We start from the raw sequence: 25,017 nt of genomic DNA, 5'->3' as shown, positions 1-25,017 counted from the left end.
AAAACAGAATAACAGAACAATTGAGCATGCATATCTATACACCCCGCCTAAAGTGAATACTTTGTAGAGCCACCTTTTTCAGCTGCAAGTCTCTTGGGGTATGTCTCTATAAGCTTGGTACATCTAGCCACTGGGATTTTTGCCCATTCTTCACACCAAAACTGCTCCAGCTCCTTCGAGTTGGATGGGTTCCGCTGGAGTACAGCAATCTTTAAATCATACCAAGAATATCAATTGGATTGAGGTCTGGGGCTTTGACTAGGACATTTAAATGTTTCCCCTGAAACCACTCGAGTGCCGCTTTAGCAGTATGCTCATTGTTCTGCTGGAAGTCTCAAATCTCTGGAAGACAGGTTTCCCTCAAAAATGTTCCTGTGTTTAGCGCCATCCATCATTCCTCCACTCCGCTGCTAACTTCCACTCCGCTCCTAACTTAGGGGTTAACTTAACTTCGGCCTCTTTGTTGCCTCTCTGATTAATGCCCCCCTTGTGCATCCTGTGAGTTTTGGTGGACAGCCCTCTCTTTACATTTTTACATTTTTTAATAATGGATTTAATGTCTGGCTTTTTTATGGCGGTTTTGGAGCAGTGGCTCCTTTCTTGCTGAGCAGCCTTTCAGGTTATGTCGATATAAGACTTGTTTTACTGTGGATATAGGTACTTTTGCACCTGTTTCCTCCAGCATCTTCACAAGGTCCTTTGCTATTGTTATTATTCTGGGAATGATTTGCACTTTTCGCACCAAAGTACATTCATCTCTAGGAGACAGAACTCGTCTCCTTCCCGAGCGGTATGGCAGCTGCATGGTCCCATGGTGTTAATACTTGCGTACTATTGTTTGTACAGATGAACGTGGTACCTTCAGGCATTTGGAAATTGCTCCCAAGGATGAACCAGACTTGTGGAGGTCTACAATTTTATTTCTGAGGTCTTGGCTGATTTCTTTTTATTTTCCCATGATGTCAAGCAGAGGCACCGAGTTTGAAGGTAGGCCTTGAAATATATCCACAGGTACACCTCCAATTGACTCAAATGATGTAAATTAGCCTATCAGAAGCTTCTGAAGCCATGACATCCTTTTCTGGAATTTTCCAAGCTGTTTAAAGGCACTTCTGACCCACTGCAATTGTGATACTGTGAATTATAAGTGAAATAATCTGTCTGTAAACAATTGTTGGAAAAATGAATTGTGTCATGCACAAAGTAGATGTCCTAACTGACTTGCCAAAACTATAGTTTGTTAACAAAATATTTGTGGAGTGGTTGTAAAACGAGTTGACTCCAACATAGATGTATGTAAACTTCAACTGCATGCACCATCACTTTCCCATTTTTATTTTTCAAACAAGTTATTTTTTTCCATTTCACTTGACCAATTTGGACTATTTTGTGTATGTCCATTACATGAAATCCAAATAAAAATCAATTTCAATTCCAGGGTGTAATGCAACAAAATAGGAAAAACGCCAAGGGGGATGAATACTTTTGCAAGGCATTGTATGTTGTAATTTGTGCAGAAAACACTCCTCAGAAAGAAGGAGTGAGTTGACTAACAACCTGGCTTGTATAAACTGATATGCAGGATAAAAACGAGAAGTTTGTAAAAAAAAAAAAAATAGATCCAGTTGTCTCATGACACTGACATATCTTATTTCACCTGCTCTCTGCAAATTACATGTGAGATTGTTAATATTGTTGCATGATATTATAATAGTTATTGACAACAGGCATATCAAACAGACTGGTGTAAAAATCTATTTGCGATATTGGCAGTCACAGTAAGAAATGGTTTTGTTATTGTAGCTAAACAACTTAAAACCAGTACATTCATTTCAGACAGACTGGGTATCTGGGATGAACAGAGTCTATCCCAGCGGATTTGAATTCACTAAAACAGACATTAATTAGTTTAAGTGCATTTTCCTTATATGAGCAGTTTTATGGTACATTCATTACCTATAAAACAAGATGTGCAGTAGAAAGACCATTTAAAAGTGAACCGTTAGTTCTCTCTATGATTTTAAAACAACATGTTGCATAAATGTTAGTTGCAGAGAGGGCTGGCAAACCATTTCAATTACAGGAAATTGGACAAATGCATTCCAATTAACATTACCGAAAATTGCCCCTAATTAAAAAAATTCAATCTCAATAAATTTACTGAATTGCCTAGTTGGAATAGAATGAACCCCTCCTAAAAAACACTCAACACAAACAAAAGTACATTTTCAGAAAACTTATGTTTTGATAAACTAGAAGTTAACATAATACATCAACTTGTCATTAGGAAACGAGTGCATTCAGTGCACTGCATAGTCAATGAGCATTCCATTCTGGGGCACTTGCTGATAAGAGGGGGATGGTGAGAGCCTTAGAATGTAGACATGCTGCCAAACGAGGTCAGCTCTATTTATTTACCTCAAATCTAATTTGGGGTAAGGTCACAGAACCAACCTCAAACAGCAGCAAACAATTGACAACATCCAGAGAATTTGTATAAATACATATCTACCGTACTGTGCATGGTTTACATTTCAGAAAATGTACCCTTTGTGGCTCATTTACAGAACTGTATATTAACTGTCAAGTCAATGTGTGTTCTTTTCCAGTTTTGATAAAATATCTACAAGTTAAAGGGTATTTTGACCATAAAAGGGCAAATGAACCCAAGCCGTATGCCTCCTTGACCCTCAAGTACTTTCGGTGCGCTACATGCAGACAATTGCATTTAAAGGGCTGTTTCCATTCCTAGGATGCTATGTTCAACCACCACACATATCTGTGTCTGAAGGATCGTCAATAAGACAAATAAGGCCTGGGTTCTATGCTTAGCAAGTGCACTGCAACCTAAGGATAGCTCTGGACCACAAAACCAATTAACAGATCAGCTGGGTTGCAGCTACTGAAGTCAGAGAGTGCCATTTGAAGGACGCAAAACAGACCTAAGCACTTCATATATTCTGTGCGCCACTTATTGCACCAATTACACAACTACTGCATTGCCTGCATTAAATATCCACACCGTCATATCCAAGCCTGCTTTTTCCAAGCCTTGGTTGAGGCGATAAGGTTGGAAATAAACTGTTTTGAGGTTTTCCAAATTTTGGTCTCTTACATTACCGCCGCTTATTTGCATTGTCAAAATGGGGCCCTGAGTGTTGTTCACCATTGGTCAAATAGCACCATTCTGGCCACTCGCTCTGTTTTGCTATTGATATGAACAACAGAGTAAAACTAGTTGAATAACAAAGTTATTGTACTGAAATCTTGAGTTCTTGTATGACGCTGAAAGATCAGAAACAATAGGTTCAGGTGGAGTAGAAAAACTGAGAACCCAGAAAAGTGGAGTCAGGTTATTTCTCTGGAACACCAGTATGAAGAAGACTGTTTGAATGAGTGAGTGTGCACATTTATATAGTGTATTCTTGTAAGCTATGCTATCACTGAGCAGTGGTGGCAGCAATGCCATTTTGTCCATTGTGTCCCTCCCTGTGGCAATGCATCAGGACCTGAAGACATGCACCGCCCGTACCACGTACTGCCTACAGATGGGGCACTCGCTCATGCGTTTGCCGCACTTGCTGCAGGTGACCATGTGGCCGCACTCCAGCAGAACACAGTCAATGGGAGAGTCCATGCAGATCCGACAGAGGTTCTCCTCCTGGCTCTTGGGAGCCGCAGGGTCTATGGTACAACGACAGGGGAAAGAGGAGAGAGGTCTCTATTAAGTGTATTCTAAATAACTACTTGGGTCATCTTTCATTGTTTCAAATTTGGCAGGTTGCCCATAAAAGGATACATTTAAGCAGTGGGAACAAATATTTCCATTTAGATTAGTGGATGATTTAGGTGATCTTCAAGTACTTCTCAAAATGCTTTTGATCATGCTTCTCTTGTCTTTAGAACTTGATACAATACCCTTAGCTTCACTTGTTGTATTTGAAACTGGAAAAATGAAAAAAAAGAATTGAACTATATATATATTTTTTTCAGTCAGTTATTTTTTTAAATTCCACACCAGTCATCCCCAGATATAATATATGCAATTTAGCAGACATTTGGAGTAGTCTACAGTGAGTGCATACATTTTCATATATGTGACCCCAGCGGAAATCGCACTCACTTCCCTGGGATTGCTAGCGCCACGCTATTACCAACGTAGCCTAACAGGACCACACACTGGAAATGCTCACCTAGGTTCTGGAGGTCCTTCTGGTTGTTGTAGAGGCGGGTGACCCTCTCCATCAGCTCCCACTTCTCGCAGCAGCCCTTGTAGTTGACAAAGTTGCGGGCCAAGATCTCCTTCAGCTGGCGCACGCTCAGGCCCTCGATGTCCTCAACGCAGCTCAGGTCAGACAGAGAGGCCCTCCGGCCGGGGATCAGGGTCTCCTCGTTGTCTGATGACTGCAGCAGCAGGACAATCATGGAGGTGGGTAAAAATAATAATGTATATTTTGTCTGGTCTGTATTTTTGGTCTGGCCAGTGTGTACTTTGTCTTGTCTTTGTCAACAACAGTGGTTTGCTAAACAAAAAACAACTACCTTTATGAATTTGTCTGGTCTACGTGTATTTTGTCTGGTCTACGTGCATTTTGTCTGGTCTACGTGCATTTTGTCTGGTCTACGTGCATTTTGTCTGGTCTACGTGCATTTTGTCTGGTCTACGTGTATTTTGTCTGGTCTTTGAGTCCGTCTCTGCTGCTGTCTGACATTGATTATCCCCTTGGTGGTGATAGGTATCCATGTATCTAACAGCTACTGATTAATCAATCCCAAAACCTTAAACTTAGCAGTTACCTCTTCACCTTCGTCCTCCTCTTCATCATCCTCCTCATCAGATATCTGCTCTGACTCTGGCTCTGCCTCGGGGGCTGATTGTTCTGGCTGCTCTGGGCTCAATGTGTCAGGGCTGATAGGGCCCTGTGTCTGGGGAGGGGATGGTGTGCCTGGGGAAGGGACGTTGTTGTGAGCCCTGGGCTGGGAGGACACGGTCTCACTGCTGGTGCTAGGGGTCTGCTGGCCCAAGACCAGCTCAACCAGCTCCTCCTTTTCCCGGCACGTCTGGGTGGGCACCTCATGCAGGTGGAGGTAGTCGCGCAGCTCCCGCACCTAGTTTTTGGGGTTATTGTTGAATTCCATCTAACACCATTTAGATATTCCCTATTCGTCTGTGTAATTACAAAAAAAAACTCAACTCCATTACTATACACCTATAATGCAGTTACTAAAACCTGTCCTCTTGACATCTTAATACAATGTCTAACTAATGTAGTGTTATTACACAGATATACGAATAACAGAATGAAAAGTGTTATTGCTTTAGCTTTCACTTGACTTAGCTACAATATACACTACTCAAAAAAATAAAGGGAACACTAAAATAACACATCCTAGATCTGAATGAATGAAATGTACATAGTTGAATGTGCTGACAACAAAATCACACAAAAATTATCAATGGAAATCAAATTTATCAACCCATGGAGGTCTGGATTTGGAGTCACACTCAAAATTAAAGTGGAAAACCACACTACAGGCTGATCCAACTTTGATGTAATGTCCTTAAAACAAGTCAAAATGAAGCTCAGTAGTGTGTGTGGCCTCCACGTGCCTGTATGACCTCCCTACAACGCCTGGGCATGCTCCTGATGAGGTGGCGGATGGTCTCCTGAGGGATCTCCTCCCAGACCTGGACTAAAGCATCTGCCAACTCCTGGACAGTCTGTGGTTTAACATGGCGTTGGTGGATGGAGCGAGACATGATGTCCCAGATGTGCTCAATTGGATTCAGGTTTGGGGAACGGGCGGGCCAGTCCATAGCATCAATGCCTTCCTCTTGCAGGAACTGCTGACACACTCCAGCCACATGAGGTCTAGCATTGTCTTGCATTAGGAGGAACCCAGGGCCAACCGCACCAGCATATGGCAGTCAGGCTACCTCTGGCGAGCACATGGAGGGCTGTGCGCCCCCCCCAAAGAAATGCCACCCCACACCATGACTGACCCACCGCCAAACCGGTCATGCTGGAGGATGTTGCAGGCAGCAGAACGTTCTCCACGGCGTCTCCAGACTCTGTCACATCTGTCACATGCTCAGTGTGAACCTGCTTTCATCTGTGAAGAGCACAGGGCGCCAATGGCGAATTTGCCAATCTCGGTGTTCTCTGGCAAATGCCAAACGTCCTGCACGGTGTTGGGCTGTAAGCACAACCCCCACCTGTGGACGTCGGGCCCTCATACCACCCTCATGGAGTCTGTTTCTGACCGTTTGAGCAGACACATGCACATTTGTGGCCTGCTGGAGGTCATTTTGCAGGTCTCTGGCAGTGCTCCTCCTTGCACAAAGGCGGAGGTAGCGGTCCTGCTGCTGGGTTGTTGACCTCCTACGGCCTCCTCCACGTCTCCTGATGTACTGACCTGTCTCCTGGTAGCGCCTCCATGCTCTGGACACTACACTGACAGACACAGCAAAACCTTCTTGCCACAGCTCGCAATGATGTGCCATCCTGGATGAGCTGCACTACCTGAGCCACTTGTGTGGGTTGTAGAATCCGTCTCATGCTACCACTAGAGTGAAAGCACCGCCATCATTCAAAAGTGACCAAAACATCAGCCAGGAAACTGAGAAGTGGTCTGTGGTCACCACCTGCAGAACCCCTCCTTTATTGGGGGTGTCTTGCTAATTGCCTATAATTTCCACCTGTTGCCTATTCCATTTGCACAACAGCATGTGAAATGTATTGTCAATCAGTGTTGCTTCCTAAGTGGACAGTTTGATTTCACAGAAGTGTGATTGACTTGGAGTTACATTGTGTTGTTTAAGTGTTACCTTTCTTTTTTTGAGCAGTGTATATAGTTAGACATGTAACTTAACCTAATGCATTTGTCCTTGTTTATTTGCCATCAACTGTTTAAAAAAAAGAGCAGCGGGCCTCCCGGGTGGCGCAGTGGTTGAGGGCGCTGTACTGCAGCGCCAGCTGTGCCACCAGAGATTCTGGGTTCGCGCCCAGGCTCTGTCGTAACCGGCCGCGACCGGGAGGTCCATGGGGCGACGCACAATTGGCCTAGCGTCGTCCGGGTTAAGGAGGGCTTGGCCGATAGGGAAATCCTTGTCTCATCGCGCACCAGCGACTCCTGTGGCGGGCCGGGCGCAGTGCGCGCTAACCAAGGTTGCCAGATGCACAGTGTTTCTTTCCTCCGACACATTGGTGCGGCTGGCTTCCGGGTTGGAGGGCGCTGTGTTAAGAAGCAGTGCGGCTTGGTTGGGTTGTGTATCGGAGGACGCATGACTTTCAACCTTCGTCTCTCCCGAGCCCGTACGGGAGTTGTAGCGATGAGACAAGATAGTAGCCACTAAACAATTGGATACCACGAAATTGGGGAGAAAAAGGGGTCAAATTAAAATAAAAAATATAATTAAAATAAATAAAAAAAGAGCAGCGGCACACCTTGAGTCGCATCAACTGGGCGCGGTCGAATAGGGTTCCGTGAAAGTGCTGACATGTGTGGCAGAGGCGCGGGCGTGGCGGCTCCAGCTGCACAGAGCAGTGGCCGCAGAAGTTCTTCTTGCAGTCCACGCAGACATGCTGGGTTAATGAGAGGAGGACAGGACACAGTAAGGGTGAAACTCTTACCAAGGAATGAACGGTCACAGTAAGGGGTATGAAAGAATAACAGTGCGTGTGGAATGTGCAGGCTACCTGAGCTCTAGACTAGAACCTTATTGATGGGTAGTTAAGTAGTTGAATCAAGTATGATAGCCATACTGTACAAAAACTTCCACTTTTCTCACAGAAATAACTAACCTCTGGCCAACAGCTGTTGGCACATTTATAGAAAAGATGATAAGATCTTACTTCCATGCGCGTTCAGTAATAACTCATATAAAATGCAATTTGCTGTTTACTTTGCAGGTGAGATTGTGTGTGGCAACTGGCAGGCAAACATGTCAGGAGGGCAAGGCCTGTTGGAGAAATAACTGACCTACATTTGCTAGTGATTTAAACAGCCTTCTAAAAAATAGTCACTATTCTAGAGGTGTAGCCTACTATTTAGGATTTTCCAGAACATGAGCATCTCTGTGTTGTAAGAATGAATAGTACAGGGTCAGTTACTGTCAGCTACTAATTAATTACTTACCGACATAGTGAATCTAAGAATTGTAGTGAATCACAGAAGTCTAAATTCTAGTAACTCTGTTGACAATCAAATCTGTTACTTTGGAGTCTGTAGCAGCTCATCTGTATCAAATCCTCTTGGGTCTATGCTGTTCCAGACTTTCAAGTCACACTCTGTTACCCAAATTTCAGATGAGAGCTGACCAGCCAGCCCTCCTTTACAATATGTATCAAGGTATTACCAAGTGCCTCTTACCTTCCTAGCGATGGTGTTGAATTGGCCTCCGCAGGCCTTGCACATATGTTCGGGAGAGGTCAGGGATTGGCTGTAGCCTGAGTTTGTGTAGGCCTGGCGCCAGGAGCTGACGTTTTCTTCCACTGTGGCGGTGGGTTCTAAACAAAACCAGCTACAACAGGATGTCCACATGCTCCTGCCTGTTCACACAAAATACATACACAGGAAATTACATCACTTTCTCATGGAAAGACTTGCACATGGAATTAGAATCTTAATTCTAGTTCTATGGACTTACATCACAAAGGTGCATAGAAAAACAGAGTTGCCTAGTAAGGAAATGTAATTGCAGAATAGTGAAGCATGGCTTTCAGATGAATTGTAGATATTAGTGATGGGGGGGGGGGGGGGGGGATCGAAACAGTTACATATTATATTATATGACAATATATTTGACAATATATTGTATCGTATTGACAATTTTATTCACTAGTTGGCTGTACCGGACCCAAAACTTTTCCTTCATAGCTTGTTCTCTTTAAATAGGGAGCCAATTTGTTTTCAGCACCTTTATTTTCCTGACTGATCAAAGCTAATTTTCTCATAGCTCTCTCTCGTCCCTCGGCAGCAGACATATGGTGAGCAATATGTTTGGACCATCGAAACGCAACAAAATCACAGTATCGAATCACAATACATATAAAATAGCGAGAATCGCAAAACATATCGTATCGGCACCTAAGTATTGTGATAATTGCGAGTTCCCTGGCAATTCCCAGCCCTTGTAGATACAGTTGAAGTCGGAAGTTTACATACACCTTAGCCAAATAAATTTAAACTCAGTTTTTCACAATTCTTGACATTTAATCCAAGTAAAAATTCCCTGTTTTAGGTCAGTTAGGATCACCACTTTATTTTAAGAATGTGAAATGTCAGAATAGCAGTGATTTATTTCAGCTTTTATTTATTTCATCACATTCCCAGAGGGTCAGAAGTTAACATACACTCAATTAGTATTTGGTAGCATTGCCTTTAAATTGTTTAACTTGGGTCAAACGTTTTGGGTAGCCTTCCACAATAAGTTGGGTGAATTTTGGCCCATTCCTCCTAACAGAGCTGGTGTAACTGAGTCAGGTTTGTAGGACTCCTTGCTCGCACACGCCTTTTCAGTTCTGCCCACACATTTTCTATAGGATTGAGGTCAGGGCTTTGTGATGGCTACTCCAATACCTTGACTTTGTTGTCCTTGAGCCATTTTGCCTCAACTTTGCTTGCAAGTAAGCTTGGGGTCATTGTCCATTTGGAAGACCCATTTGCGACCGAGCTTTAACTTCCTGACTGATGTCTTAAGATGTTGCTTCAATATGTTCACATAATTGTCCTCCCTCATGATGCCATCTATTTTGTGAAGTGCACCAGTCCCTCCTGCAGCAAAGCACCCCCACAACATGATGCTGCCAACCCCGTGCTTCACAGTTGGGATGGTGTTCTTCAGCTTGCAAGTCTCCCCCTTTTCCTCCAAACATAACAATGGTCATTTTGGCCGAACAGTTCTATTTTTGTGTCACCAGACCAGAGGACAAACCAGAGGACAAAAGTACAATCTTTGTCCCCATGTGCAGTTGCAAACCGTAGTCTGGCTTTTTTTAATGGCGTTTTTGGAGCAGTGGCTACTTCCTTGCTGAGCAGCCTTTCAGGTTATGTCGATATAGAACTCGTTTTACTGTGGATATACAGTGGGGCAAAAAAGTATTTAGTCAGCCACCAATTGTGCAAGTTCTCCCACTTAAAAAGATGAGGCCTGTAATTTTCATCATAGCTACACTTAAACTATAACAGACAAAATAAGAAAAAAATCCAGAAAATCACATTGTAGGATTTTTAATGAATTTATTGCAAATTATGGTGGAAAATAAGTATTTGGTCACCTACAAACAAGCAAGATTTCTGGCTCTCACAGACCTGTAACTTCTTCTTTAAGAGGCTCCTCTGTCCTCCACTTGTTACCTGTATTAATGGCACCTGTCCACAACCTCAAACAGTCACACTCCAAACTCCACTATGGCCAAGACCAAAGAGCTGTCAAAGGACACCAGAAACAAAATTGTAGACCTGCGCCAGGCTGGGAAGACTGAATCTGCAATAAGTAAGCAGCTTGGTTTAAAGAAATCAACTGTGGGAGCAATTATTAGGAAATGGAAGACATACAAGACCACTGATAATCTCCCTCGATCTGGGGCTCCACGCAAGATCTCACCCCGTGGGGTCAAAATGAGCACAAGAACGGTGAGCAAAAATCCCAGAACCACACGGGGGGACCTAGTGAATGACCTGCAGAGAGCTGGGACCAAAGTAACAAAGCCTACCATCAGTAACACACTACGCCTTTCATGGACTCAAATCCTGCAGTGCCAGACGTGTCCCCCTGCTTAAGCCAGTACATGTCCAGGCCCGTCGGAAGTTTGCTAGAGAGCATTTGGATGATCCAGAAGAAGATTGGGAGAATGTCATATGATCAGATGTCACCAAAATAGAACTTTTTCGTAAAAACTAAACTCGTCGTGTTTGGAGCACAAAGAATGCTGAGTTGCATCCAAAGAACACCATACCTACTGTGAAGCATGGGGGTGGAAACATCATGCTTTGGGGCTGTTTTTCTGCAAAGGGACCAGGACGACTGATCCGTGTAAAGGAAAGAATGAATGGGGCCATGTATCGTGAGATTGAGTGAAAAACTCCTTCCATCAGCAAGGGCATTGAAGATGAAATGTGGCTGGGTCTTTCAGCATGACAATGATCCCAAACACACCGCCCGGGCAACGAAGGAGTGGCTTCGTAAGAAGCATTTCAAGGTCCTGGAGTAGCCTAGCCAGTCTCCAGATCTCAACCCCATAGAACATCTTTGGAGGGAGTTGAAAGTCCGTGTTGCCCAGCAACAGCCCCAAAACATCACTGCTCTAGAGGAGATCTGCATGGAGGAATGGGCCAAAATACCAGCAACAGTGTGTGAAAACCTTGTGAAGACTTACAGAAAACCTTTGACCTCTGTCATTGCCAACAAAGTGTATATAACAAAGTATTGAGAAACTTTTGTTATTGACCAAATACTTATTTTCCACCATAATTTGCAAATAAATTCATTAAAAATCCTACAATGTGATTTTCTGGATTTTTTATTCTCATTTTGTCTGTCATAGTTGAAGTGTACCTATCATGAAAATTACAGGCCTCTCACATCTTTTTAAGTGGGAAAACTTGCACAATTGGTGGCTGACTAAATACTTTTTTGCCCCACTGTAGATACTTTTGTACCCGTTTCCTCCAGCATCTTCACAAGGTCCTTTGCTGTTGTTCTGGGATTGATTTGCACTTTTTGCACCAAAGTACGTTCCTCTCTAGGAGACAGAACACATCTCCTTCCTGAGCGGTATGACGGCTGCGTGGTCCCATGGTGTTTATACCTGTTCATCTGTACAAACAACAGTACGCGTTGTACCTTCAGGCGTTTGGAAATTGCTCCCAAGGATGAACCAAACTTGTGGAGGTCTACATTTTTTTTATCTGAGGTCTTGGCTGAATTCTTTTGATTTTCTCATGATGTCAAGCAAAGAGGCACTGAGTTTTAAGGTAGGCCTTGAAATACATTCACAGGTACACCCTCCAATTGACTCAAATTATGTCAATTAGCCTATACGAAGCTTCTAAAGCCATGACATAATAGTCTGGAATTTTCCAAGCTGTTTAAAGGCACAGTCAACTTAGTGAATGTAAACTTCTGACCCATTGGAATTGTGATACAGTGAAATAACCTGTCTATAAAGAATTGTTGGAAAAATTGCTTGTGTCATGCACAAAGTAGATGTCCTAACCGACTTGCCAAAACAATAGTTTGTTAACAAGAAATGTGTGGAGTGGTTGAAAAACAAGTTTTAACTCCAACCTCAGTGTATGTAAACTAGTTTTAATGACTCCAACCTCAGTGTATGTAAACTAGTTTTAATGACTCCAACCTAAGTGTATGTAAACTAGTTTTAATGACTCCAACCTAAGTGTATGTAAACTTCAGACTTCAACTGCATGCATGTAATGAAATCCTGAATCACGTGGAAATTTTGGGGGGGAACAAGCAACATTGAAGGGTCAATATTCCATTCTCAAAAGAAGTAATACACTGCGTATATAAAACATAAGGAACACCTTCCTAATACAGTGGGTCATTCTTACTTTTCTACACAGGTGCCTACCGGTGTCTGGTGCACACGGCATCTTTTCGAGAGAAGCTCAAATTAAATATTATAAAAACACAGCAATGAATGACTGTATGTCTTGTTTAGGCCAACAGCGGGTGCTAGGTGTAATAATCGATACTAATTGCTGTTTTAATTAGCCCACAACGTGCCTCTGTGGTGGTCACGCCTAGAATAACTTGGACATTGCATGGGAGGGGCACCTTGCAAAATGCAAATCAAACAATCATCAGTTGATTTTTGGATTCCAAAAGAATGGATAAATAAATCAAGGCATGCACAATACAGAGATATTTAGCCTACATTAAACTATCCCTGTGATTGACGCAAGGGCGTGTGATCGAATGGCCTTGATGCTGCATGATGTTTCATTCCACCCAGCCATTTCGAATGGGATATCCCAGATCCTTGCCAAGAGGATAGGAAAAAATTAAGGAAGGCATCTTCGAACAATAAAGGGGATATGCCTCCATTTTGAAATTATTTGACATCATGCAACTACTAACTGAGATTTGGACATAAGCTACCTCACTCTAATTTATTAGACCCGCCGGCTTGTCTGATCACACGGATGCTCAAGCGACCTTACCTGGGTGACCCGGAGCAAATCCTCTTTGTAACGGCCATCTCGGATTGCTGAAACAATCACACACATGCAAGGTCTCAAAGCCAGGATTTTGTAGTAGGCATAAACTTGGTCCACTGTGTTGTTCAATGTCTGGCCATACAACCAACTGGCTGGTATGAAAATCTACTGTTGGAAGACTGTTCGCATCTTCAAGGAAATGACGTCAGTTTAGCGCCAGCTGTTTAGTTCCTGTCTTGGCGGGAATTTTGTGCACCCGAAAACATGGACGTGGCGATGAATGAGGTAGATTCTGAGCAAATTCAAACAGAAGTTCAACTGAAGAAAGATGAGGCCCCTGCGAAGTTGTCTAGTAGTGGATATGAGCTGCCATGGTAAGGTTTACTAGCTAGACTAGTTGGCTAATTGCAGTATTTCTGTATTTCTTAGCGGACTGAAATCGCTCAGCACAGCTAGTAGTGCTAATGGCTAATTTAGCTAGCTAACGTTAGCTAGCCAGCACAAGCATGAGTACAGATGCTAGCATTGTACTTAACTACGCAAGGCATACTATTAGCTATGAAAACAAACCCATTCTGCATGCCTCTCAAAAAGTAAGTAGATAGCTTGCTATGTAATGTTATGTCAAATATACTGGTAACTAGCTATCTTTTAAGCATCATCTCATAGAACAACATCTAGTCAGCTAGTGAAAGTTATAGCAATAATAATTTGATGGGTGCTAATTTGACCTGTTTTGCACATGTACACGTGTTTTATACACATACGTGAATTGGAAATGTGTTTTTATTGCATATCCCAACCCTCCCTGACACCCTCACGGAGAGTACGGTCACAACCCGGCCCTGCTAAAGGGCACAATGACAGATTGTCACCTTGTCGTCTCGGGGATTTGAAATGGCAACCTTTCAGCACTGGCCCAACGATCCAACCACTAGGCTACCTGCCGCCCATATCTACCCTCCATATATATCAATATATTGTGTGAATCACTATGAATTGCTTGTTGCTGATAGCTATGCATGTTCTGAATATCGCACAGGGTTGAAAAATACAGACCCTTGAAGTTGAATGAAATAGTAGGCAACGAGGAGACTGTTAGCAGATTGGAGGTAAAGTATCCTCAATATTTTATTACAGAAGTTTGACAGTTTCAATCAATTTGATGCTAAATAATAGCTACCTGTATGAATTGTTCCATTCTTTCTTACAGGTGTTTGCCAGAGAGGGAAATGTGCCGAACATCATTATTGCAGTGAGTGACTGAAATTATTCATTCTTAAATCATAACTATATGATATTACATATGGAGATGTTGGCACAGCAGATTAATAGTATGCAAGTTATGCCATCTTTCATATGCCATCTCTTTTTAAACACAATTATCAATATTATAGGGTCCCCCCGGTACAGGAAAGACCACCAGTATTCTGTGTTTGGCGCGAGCTCTTCTGGGCCCAGCCATGAAAGATGCTGTCCTGGAACTGAACGCCTCCAATGACAGGTGAGTAAGTGAAGTCTACCATGAAAAATGTTACACTGGAATACTTAAGTGCACAACCTGTGAGTCCACGAGCTGCATTTTGAGTTTCTTTAGAAAGTGAAGCCTACACTAACACATTGTCATCCACCTTCGTCAGAGGCATTGATGTAGTTCGAAACAAGATCAAGATGTTTGCCCAGCAGAAAGTCACCCTCCCTAAAGGGAGACACAAGATCATCATCCTGGATGAGGCTGACAGGTAAGTCAACTGAGGGTCACGACATCTAAGCTGAAAGCTGATCTAGTGTACCTGTACCTATAATGACTGTGTCTGTAACGGCTGTGCTTGTGCCACCAGTATGACAGACGGAGCCCAGCAGGCCTTGAGGAGGACCATGGAGATATACTCTAAAACCACACGCTTCGCTCTGGCATGCAACGCCTCCGACAAGATCATTGGTGACTGTCCTTTTTAATTTATTTTTGAAAAAATATTTAACATTTCTGCATTGTTGGTTAAGGACTTGTAAGTAAGCATTTCATGGTAAGGTCTACTCCGGTTGTATTCGGTGCATGTAACAAATAACATTTGATTTAACAGTTCAACATCGATGCTGTCGTATTGAATCGAGACCCTAGTGTAAGCGACAGTCGCATTACAAAACCAACCTGGCTTTTTCACTGTTGTGATGGTCTTCCATGTTGCTGTGCCCCCTCCTCCACAGAGCCCATCCAGTCACGTTGTGCAGTCCTGCGCTACACCAAGCTGAGGGACGAGCAGATCATGATGCGTCTGCTGGAGGTGGTGGAGAGGGAGAGCCTGGTCACCAGCAACGACGGCCTGGAGGCCATCATCTTCACCGCCCAGGGAGACATGAGACAGGTGGGGAAAAGGTCCAACTGTCCTCAACCTCCATGTTGGCACTAAGGGTTCCATGAGAATAGCATTCTTGTTACCATTGACTAGATTGGGAATGTCTTAGGCGGTTTGGGTGTAAACATGGCACCCTTTAAAAATCTGAAGTTTGTTGAACAATGTATATCCATGGCTCCTCATAGTGCCTTGTACTTTTGGGCCAAGTCTGGCTGAGACGTGTGAAACTATATAACTTAAGCTGTCTTTTTTTGCATCATCAGGCGCTGAATAACCTACAGTCCACAAATTCTGGGTTTGGCTACATTAACAGTGAGAATGTGTTCAAGGTACAGTTCTGTTTCCAAACCTGTCTTTTTCAGTCATTTTAGAACAAAGTTGACAAATGCCTAGCTCTGTTTCGAATGAAAGAAGAGTAAAGAATTGTTTTTCTCAGGTGTGTGATGAGCCACACCCCCTGTTGGTGAAAAGCATGCTCGAACACTGTGTCAATGCAAACATTGATGAGGCTTACAAGGTATTGCAATCCACATTCAATAACAGACATAAATATAATCATATGGCTCTCAATGAATAACCCTAATTTCTGTAGCCTTTAAGCATGGTTCTTGAAGTGACCAATAACTGATTAGTTAGAATATAGTATGATCATATAGCTGATATACAGTGGGGCAAAAAAAGTATTTAGTCAGCCACCAATTGTGCAAGTTCTCCCACTTAAGACGAGAGGCCTGTAATTTATCATAGGTACACTATAAACTATGACAGACAAAATGAGAGAGAAATCCAGAAAATCACGTTGTAGGATTTTTAATGAATTTATTTGCACATTATGGTGGAAAATAAGTATTTGGTCACCTACAAACAAGCAAGATTTCTGGCTCACAGACCTGTCATTTCTTCTTTAAGAGGCTCCTCTGTCCTCCACTCATTACCTGTATTAATGGCACCTGTTTGAACTTGTTATCAGTATAAAAGACACCTGTCCACAACCTCAAACAGTCACACTCCAAACTCCACTATGGCCAAGACCAAAGAGCTGTCAAAGGACACCAGAAACAAAATTGTAGACCTGCACCAGGCTGGGAAGACTGAATCTACAATAGGTAAGCAGCTTGGTTTGAGGAAATCAACTGTGGGAGCAATTATTAGGAAATGGAAGACATACAAGACCACTGATAATCTCCCTCGATCTGGGGCTCCACGCAAGATCTCACCCCGTGGGGTCAAAATGATCACAAGAACGGTGAGCAAAAATCCCAGAACTACACGGGGGGACCTAGTGAATGACTTGCAGAGAGCTGGGACCAAAGTAACAAAGCCTACCATCAGTAACGCACTACGCTGCCAGGGATTCAAAATCCTGCAGTGCCAGACGTGTCCCCCTGCTTAATGTCCAGGCTTGTCGGAAGTTTGCTAGAGAGCATTTGGATGATCCAGAAGAAGATTGGGAGAATGTCATATGGTCAGATGTATCCCAAAATATAACTTTTTGGTAAAAATTCAACTTGTCGTGTTTGGAGGACAAAGAATGCTGAGTTGCATCCAAAGAACACCATACCTACTGTGAAGCATGGGGGTGGAAACATCATGCTTTGGGGCTGTTTTTCTGCAAAGGGACCAGGACGACTGGTCTAAAGGAAAGAATGAATGGGGCCATGTATCGTGAGATTTTGAGTGAAAACCTCCTTCCATCAGCAAGGGCATTGAAGATGAAACGTGGCTGGGTCTTTCAGCATGACAATGATCCCAAACACACCGCCCGGGCAACGAAGGAGTGGCTTCGTAAGAAGCATTTCAAGGTCCTGGAGTGGCCTAGCCAGTCTCCAGATCTCAACCCCATAGAAAATCTTTGTAGGGAGTTGAAAGTCCATGTTGTCCAGCAACAGCCCCAAAACATCACTGCTCTAGAGCATGGAGGAATGGGCCAAAATACCAGCAACAGTGTGTGAAAACCTTGTGAAGACTTACAGAAAATGTTTGACCTCTGTCATTGCCAACAAAGTGTATATAACAAAGTATTGAGAAACTTTTATTGACCAAATACTTATTTTCCACCATAATTTGCAAATACATTCATTAAAAATCCTACCATGTGAATTTCTGGATTTTTTTTCTCATTTTGGCTGTCATAGTTGAAGTGTTCCTATGATAAATTACAGGCCTCATCTTTTTAAGTGGGAGAACTTGCACAATTGGTGGCTGACTAAATACTTTTTTGCCCCACTGTATAATATATACACACACACACACAGTACCAGTCAAAAGTTGACACCTACTCATTCAAGGGTTTTTCTTTATTTGCACTGTTTTCTACATTGTGGAATAATAGTGAAGACAGAAAAAACATGGAATTATGTAACCAAAAGTGTTAAACAAATCAAAATAGATTTATTCTTCAAAGTAGCCACACTTTTCCTTGACCGCTTTGCATTCTCTCAACCAGCTTCACCTGGATTGCTTTTCCAACAGTCTTGAAGGAGTTCCCACGTATGCAGAGCACTTGTTGGCTGCTTTTCCTTCACTCTGCGGTTCAACTCATACCAAACCATCTCAATATGGTTGAGGTCGGGAAATTGTGGAGGCCAGGTCATCTGATGCAGCATTCTATCACTCTCCTTCTTGGTCAAATAGCCCTTACACAGCCTGGAGGTGTGTGTTGGGTCATTGTCCTGTTGAAAAACAAATGATACTGGGACTAAGTGCAAACCAGATGGGATGGCGTATCGTTGCAGAATGCTGTGGTAGCCGTGCTGGTTAAGCGTGCTTCGAATTCTAAATGAAAAACAAACAAAAAAATCACCAGGCAAGGCACCCCCACACCTCCATGTAACACGGTGACAAATTTGGGCTGCAATCGGAGGTGCAGTTAACGCTAAGGAACTTATCCTCTGCAGCAGAGGTAACTCTGGTTCTTCATTTCCTGTGGCTGTCTTCATGAGAGCCAGGTTCATTATAGCGCTTGATGGTTTTTGCGACTGCAGATAAAGTCCATTAGAGTTAACTACACCTCTGATTGCAGCCCAAATTTCTCACCGTGTTACATGGAGGTGTGGGGGTGCCTTGCTGGTGATTTTTTTTGTTTGTTTTTCATTTAGAATTCGAAGCACGCTTAACCAGCACGGCTATCACAGCATTCTGCAACGATACGCCATCCCATCTGGTTTGCACTTAGTCCCAGTATCATTTGTTTTTCAACAGGACAATGACCCAAAACACACTTCCAGGCTGTGTAAGGGCTATTTTACCAAGAAGGAGAGTGATAGAATGCTGCATCAGATGACCTGGCCTCCACAATCACCCGACCTCAACGCAATTGAGATGGTTTGGGATGAGTTGGACCGAAGAGTGAAGACAAAGCAGCCAAAAAGTGCTCGGAATATGTGGGAATTCCTTCGACTATTGGAAAAGCCTTCCAGGTGAAGCAGGTTGAGAAAATGACAAGAGTGTACATAGCTGTCAAGGCAAAGGGTAGGTACTTAGAAGAATATATAATGATTTGTTTAACTTTTATTTTTTGGGGGGTTACATGATTACATGTGTTATTTCATAGTTGATGTCTTAACTATTCTACAATGTAAAAAATAAAATAAAGAAAACCCCTTGAATGAGTAGGTGTCCTAACTTGACTGGTACTGTGCATGTACACTACCGTTCAAAAGTTTGGGGTCGCTTAGAAATGTCCTTGTGCTTTATTTAAAAAAAAAAATAATTTGTCCATTAAAATAACATCAAATTGATCAGAAATACAGTGTAGATATTGTTAATGACTATTGTAGCTGGAAACGGCTGATAAAAAAATACCTACAGAGGCCCATTATCAGCAACCATCACTCCTGTTTTCCAATGGGATGTTGTGCTAGCTAATCCAAGTTTATAATTTAAAAGGCTAATTGATCATTAGAAAACCCTTTTGCATTTGTTAGCACAGCTGAAAACTGCTCTGAATAAAGTAGCAATGAAACTGGCCTTCTTTAGACTAGTTGAGTATTTGGAGCATCAGCATTTGTGGGTTCGATTATAGGCTCAAAATGGCCAGAAACAAAGACCTTTCTTCTGAAACTCATCATTCTATTCTTGTTCTGAGAAATGAAGGCTATTCCATGCGAGAAATTGCCACGAAACTGAAGATCTCGTACAACACTGTATACTACTCCCATCACAGAACAGCGCAAACTGGGTTTAACCAGAATAGAAAGAGTGGGAGGCCCCAGGGCACAACTGAGCAAGAGGACAGGTACATTAGTGTCTAGTTTGAGAAACAGACGGCTCAAGTCCCTCAACTGGCAGCTTCATTAAATAATACCCGTCTCATCGTCAACAGTGAAGAGGTGACTCCGGGATGCTGGCCTTTTAAATGGACAAAAAAGTGCTTTTCTTTCAAAAACAAGGACATTTCACAAGGGACCGCAAACTTGTGTGTGTGTGTGTGATATATATAAATTAGTCACACTTTATTTGGATAGTCACCTATAGATTTATAGATTGTCAAAATAATCTGCAATTGCCTGTTTAGATTATTGAGCAGCTGTGGGCCCTGGGTTACTCCCCTGAGGACATCATTGGTAACATCTTCAGAGTGTGTAAGACTTTCCAGATGCCGGAGTATCTCAAGCTGGAGTTCATAAAGGTAAGAGACAAAACAAGTCTGCAGTTGTATATTGTTATGTATGTCTCTTATGTCAGATCCTTTCCTGTGTTTTCTTTTCTGAAAGGATTTAGTTGGGTGAAACAGAATGGCTGAGAAGTGACAAAATGTAAGCCATATCACCTCTTCATTTCGCTCCCTTTCTACTGTCCCTTTTCTCAGGAGATAGGCTACACCCACATGAAGGTGGCAGAGGGCGTGAACTCCCTGCTGCAGATGGCAGGCCTCCTGGGTCGACTGTGCAGCAAGACGGCCACCCCGGATACCAGCTAACACCCCACCCACGCTGCCACCCATCTCAGCACTGTCTCTCCTCCCACCTGTCTGTCTCTCCGGGGTTGTGTTCATTAGGGGAAACAAAACACTTTCTACGAAATGCAAATTTACATTTTTCGTTATTGTCCTTCCATGTTTGGTTAGTTTCTTCTGTTTTGTTCATAATGTACACGACTTTGCTTCAAAAACTCTGACTACGAGTCCTGGGGAGTTTTCTGTTTAGACATTTCTGGATGAAATACATTTTGTATTTTATACAAGTTAGTTAATGTAAATACTATTGTAAGTCACTTCTGTAATAAATCAGTGTTGTAATTATGACTTATTGGAATATAAAGAGGTTGTAAACTTAAGTTTTGAATTAAGGATTTATTATTACAGACTGACATGTTATCTACATTTAAACTGTTTCTGAGCTCTTTTATTCATTTTGTAACACTCCAACAATCAAAGTACTGTACATGGTTCCCCTACATTTTTAGACTCAAGGGAATTCATTATGAAGTAGTAACACTGTTTGGGTGCTTACCCTTATGGCATTGCTCTGGTATAGCACATTGACATTTGTATCACTTAGCATTTATCCAAGCATCTCAACAAAGATGGTAAGAACATTCCATTCCCATAGTCATCTACTCGTTGAGCATGTAGTTTCCATATCATGCCGTTTTGTTGACATAAACTGGTTCATCTGTGACGAATAAAAGTAAATTCCTAGTTAATTACATGTAAGCAATCATTTAGCACAGTGTTTCTCCAACTCCAGCCCTTGAGTATCTCCAACAGTACACATTTTGTTGTATCCCCAGCCAAAAACACTTGATTTAACAAGTAGAATCAGGTGTGCTTGTCTGGGGCCACAACAAATATGTACTTTTGGGGGTACTGGAGGACCGGAGTTTGGAAATGTAGATTTAGCAGACGATCTTATCCAAAGTGATTTACAATTAGTGCATTCATCCTACGTTCATAGCAATTATAAAGCACTATGGTGACTTACCGTCCCTTGACCCCATTTTCATTTGCTCCAGGAATTCAGTGTTCTGGTAATCTGATCCATCTGTTAGTTGTAAGGTGTGGGGAGAATAATCTTAGTTAAATATCAAATGTAAGAAATCGACTCCAAGTTCAAAACTAAACTTTTCCAAAAGCAATCTTCATAAATATGACTTAATTCAAGGGAAGGATAGGCCTAGATTTACTCCTTTTAATGTGCATACCAGAGTCATGGCTGATTGTTTTTCCATCTAGTGATACATTCTCATATGAACATTGATCATCATCTAGAAAGAAAGACATTTTTTAATCAAATTACATTGTCTGACATCCAAATAAGGCAAGTGACAATCAAATAAGTGTGTTAGTCACATGCACAGGGTTGCAGATGTAATTGCAGGGAACAATGACATTTTATATGCTCTTGAGCTCCAACAGTGCAAGTCAAAGAGCAGTGAGTGGCAATTACTAATTGGATATCACGAAATTGGGCTGAAAACAAAAAAGAAAAGTGAGTGAAACAAAAAGAAAATACTAAGAATAGAAAAAGATCACAAGACACACGTGTGATATTATATTATAATAATAATATATATACACACACACACACACACAAAATATACAGAGTGTACAAAACATTAAGAACATTTTCTTACTATTGAGTTGCACCCCCCTTTGCCCCCAGAACAGCCTAAATTCGTCATGTCATGGACTCCACAAGAGGTCAAAGGGATTCTGGCCCACGCTGACTCCAATGCTTGCCACAGTTGTGTCAATTGTGCTGACTCCAATGCTTGCCACAGTTGTGTCAATTGTGCTGACTCCAATGCTTGCCACAGTTGTGTCAATTGTGCTGACTCCAATGCTTGCCACAGTTGTGTCAATTGTGCTGGATGTCCTTTGGGTGGTGGACCATTATTTGATACACAAGAAAATGTTGAGTGTGGAAAACCCAGCAGTGTTGCAGTTCTTGACACAAACCAGTGCACCTTGAATGTCCATGTCTCAATTGTGTCAAGGCTTAAAAATCCTTCTTTAACCAGTCCCCTCCTCTTCCTCTACACTGATTGAAGTGGATTTAACAAGTGACATCAATAAGGGATCATAGCTTTCACCTGGATTCACCTGGTCAGTCTGTCATTGATAAAGCAGGTGTCCTTAATGTTTTGTATGCACAGTGTATATATACATATTTTCAACAAGTTTGCTGCAGTTAAGTGGCAAAGTATGTAAACAAGGATACTTGTCCATAGAGTGATGAGTGAGCAACAATAATAAATATTCTTTGGGGGGCGGGGGGAGGGCTGATAGTCTGGGGGAAGAAGCTATTGGCCAGTCTGCCTATACTGTGCTCTGAGCACATCAGAGCACATACAAAGAAGTTATCGAGGATGTGTTAGTCCAGTGTAGATAGACTGCCATGTATTGTTGCCTGTACCTTTGATGTGGTTTTTACTGAAGCCTGACATTACTTTTAACTGCAGCAGACTACATTATCTGCGAGGATATCACCTGACCCACCTACTTGCCTCCCCTCCTTTAGGTGTTGCATGTTCTTTCCATTAGCCTTACAATAAATGGCTCTACTAATCAAAATGCATAAATGGTGGGCCGCCCAACTTTCTTTTCATTATGTTTTGGATTCATAAAAAGGCCCAGGGAGTGGGCGAGAGGAAGGGGGTTGTTTATTTGTTCCTTTTGAGTGTTTTTTCCCCCTCAATCCTCCTGGTTCCATCTGACAAAACCATAGGCATACAAATTGTATTCATGTCATTGGATAAATCATACTTACCAGTTTCAGAATGTCTGGTCTCTGCATTTGTACTCTCATCAACATTCTGGTACACTAACACTGGGATTGGATCACTGTAAAAACAATAGGCGTATTATAGGTGTATTATTATTCACATAAAACAAATACAGATTAATTGTAAGCAGACTATATATAACGTTTTACACGGACATCAAAACATTAGCAGATAGATACTTACACATATGTTGCTTCAAAGTTTCCCATCGGAGCTAAAATGACACAATTGAAAAGGCAGTTAGTGCTGAGGAATTTGGTAGTGTGAATTAGCCTATTAATAGTGTTACCACACTAACCACGTTTCCATCCACAGTTTTTATGAAATGTAAAGTCATAATGTATGTACAAAAAAGTCACGACAGCTGTGATGGAAACAGGAAGTTTCAGTAGAATTTTATGAATGCCAACAGATCATTAAGATCTTGCGTTGGTGAAATACATTATGCGAGAAATGGTGGTGGAAACGCTTTTATGCGCAAATATTGATATAACAACCATCATATCGAGGTAAACTTGGAGTCATGCGACGATATTGTGTGTGGTCCTCTTTACTACTGTGGAAAGCTTTACCTCCATTTAAAAAATAAGAATGATGGAGTTGGTCCCCCTTTGCTGCTACAACAGCCTCCACTCTTCTGGGAAGGCTTTCCATTAGATGTTGGAACAATGCTGCAGGGACTTGCTTCCAATCAGCCACAAGAGCATTAGGGAGGTCAGGCACTGATGTTGGGCGATTAGACCTGGCTCGCAGTCTGCGTTCTAATTGATCCCAAAGGTGTTCGATGGAGTTGAGGTCAGGGCTCTGTGCAGGCCAGTCAAGCTCTTCCACACCGATCTCGACAAACCATTTCTGTATAAATCTCACTTTGTGCATGGGGGCATTGTCATGCTGAAACAGTAAAGGATCTTCCCCAAACTGTTGCCTCAGAGTTGGAAGCACAGAATCATATAGAATGTCATTGTATGCGGTAGTGTTAAGATGTCCCGCCATTGGAACTAAGGGCCTAGCCTGAACCATGAAACACAGCTCCAGACCATTATTCATCCACCAAACTTTACAGTTGACATTATGCATTGAGTCAGGAAATATTCTCCTGGCATCCGCCAAACCCTGACTTGTCAGCTGGACTGCAAGATGGTGAAGCGTGATTCATCACTCCAGAGAACGCGTTTACACTGCTCCAGAGTCCAATGTCGGTGAGCTGAGCTCTTCGGTAAAGCCATTCTACTGCCAATTTTTGTCTATTGAGATTGCATGGCTGTGTGCTCGATTTTATACACCTGTCAGCAACGGATGTGGCTAAAATAGGTAATCGACTAATTCTATCGGGTGTCCACACACTTTTGTATATATATACTGTACCAGTCAAAAGTTTGGACACCTACTCATGCAAGGGTAGGTCTTCATGGTTGAATTGCTGCAAAGAAAACACTACTAAAGGACACCAATAAGAAGAAGAGACTTGCTTAGATTAAGAAACACGAGTAATGGACATTAGACCAGTGGAAGCATTCCTCATGAAACTGGTTGAGAGAATGCCAAGAGTGCAAAGATATCATCAAGGCAAAGGGTTATATCCTTCCTGTTTAGCCCTGTCCGGGGGTATCATCGGATGGGGCCACAGTGTCTCCTGACCCATCCTGTCTCAGCCTCCAGTATTTATGATGCAGTAGTTTGTGTCGGGGGGCTAGGGTCAATTTGTTATATCTGGAGTACTTCTCCTGTCTTATCCGGTGTCCTGTGT

The 25,017-nt window shown here is 42.4% G+C and overlaps 2 protein-coding genes across 2 annotated transcripts; one reads left to right on the top strand and one right to left on the bottom strand.

The window, feature by feature from the left end:
* Nucleotides 1-1,754: 1,754 nt before the first annotated feature.
* Nucleotides 1,755-13,288, bottom strand: LOC139418166 (E3 ubiquitin-protein ligase rififylin-like). Its single transcript, XM_071167419.1, has 6 exons — nucleotides 13,189-13,288; nucleotides 8,374-8,552; nucleotides 7,449-7,586; nucleotides 4,798-5,109; nucleotides 4,194-4,404; nucleotides 1,755-3,684 (listed from the first exon to the last, which is right to left on the bottom strand). The coding sequence occupies exons 2-6, from the start codon at nucleotides 8,542-8,544 to the stop codon at nucleotides 3,503-3,505; spliced, it is 1,014 nt and encodes a 337-aa protein (XP_071023520.1). The 5' UTR covers nucleotides 8,545-8,552; nucleotides 13,189-13,288; the 3' UTR covers nucleotides 1,755-3,502.
* On the top strand, nucleotides 13,221-21,185 carry LOC139418165 (replication factor C (activator 1) 2). Its single transcript, XM_071167418.1, has 11 exons — nucleotides 13,221-13,559; nucleotides 14,228-14,297; nucleotides 14,399-14,440; nucleotides 14,583-14,689; nucleotides 14,826-14,927; nucleotides 15,027-15,127; nucleotides 15,394-15,551; nucleotides 15,806-15,871; nucleotides 15,979-16,059; nucleotides 20,059-20,172; nucleotides 20,353-21,185. Exons 1-11 carry the CDS (start codon nucleotides 13,450-13,452, stop codon nucleotides 20,461-20,463), a joined length of 1,062 nt encoding a protein of 353 aa, XP_071023519.1. The 5' UTR covers nucleotides 13,221-13,449; the 3' UTR covers nucleotides 20,464-21,185.
* Nucleotides 21,186-25,017: the final 3,832 nt, after the last annotated feature.

Source organism: Oncorhynchus clarkii, chromosome 10, assembly GCF_045791955.1.
Source record: "Oncorhynchus clarkii lewisi isolate Uvic-CL-2024 chromosome 10, UVic_Ocla_1.0, whole genome shotgun sequence".
Classification (NCBI taxonomy): Eukaryota; Metazoa; Chordata; class Actinopteri; order Salmoniformes; family Salmonidae; genus Oncorhynchus; species Oncorhynchus clarkii.
This window is presented reverse-complemented; position numbering and strand designations above follow the sequence as displayed.

Coding starts and splice junctions, on each gene's coding strand:
- LOC139418166 (XM_071167419.1), bottom strand. CDS start 8,544: ATGTGGACATCCTGTTGTAGCTGGTTTTGTTTAGAACCCACCGCCACA. Junction 4,405..4,797: donor AGGAGGACGAAGGTGAAGAG/GTAACTGCTAAG, acceptor CTGCTGCTGCAG/TCATCAGACAACGAGGAGAC. Junction 3,685..4,193: donor GAAGGACCTCCAGAACCTAG/GTGAGCATTTCC, acceptor GTTGTACCATAG/ACCCTGCGGCTCCCAAGAGC.
- LOC139418165 (XM_071167418.1), top strand. CDS start 13,450: ATGGACGTGGCGATGAATGAGGTAGATTCTGAGCAAATTCAAACAGAA. Junction 15,128..15,393: donor CGCCTCCGACAAGATCATTG/GTGACTGTCCTT, acceptor CCTCCTCCACAG/AGCCCATCCAGTCACGTTGT. Junction 20,173..20,352: donor TCAAGCTGGAGTTCATAAAG/GTAAGAGACAAA, acceptor CCCTTTTCTCAG/GAGATAGGCTACACCCACAT.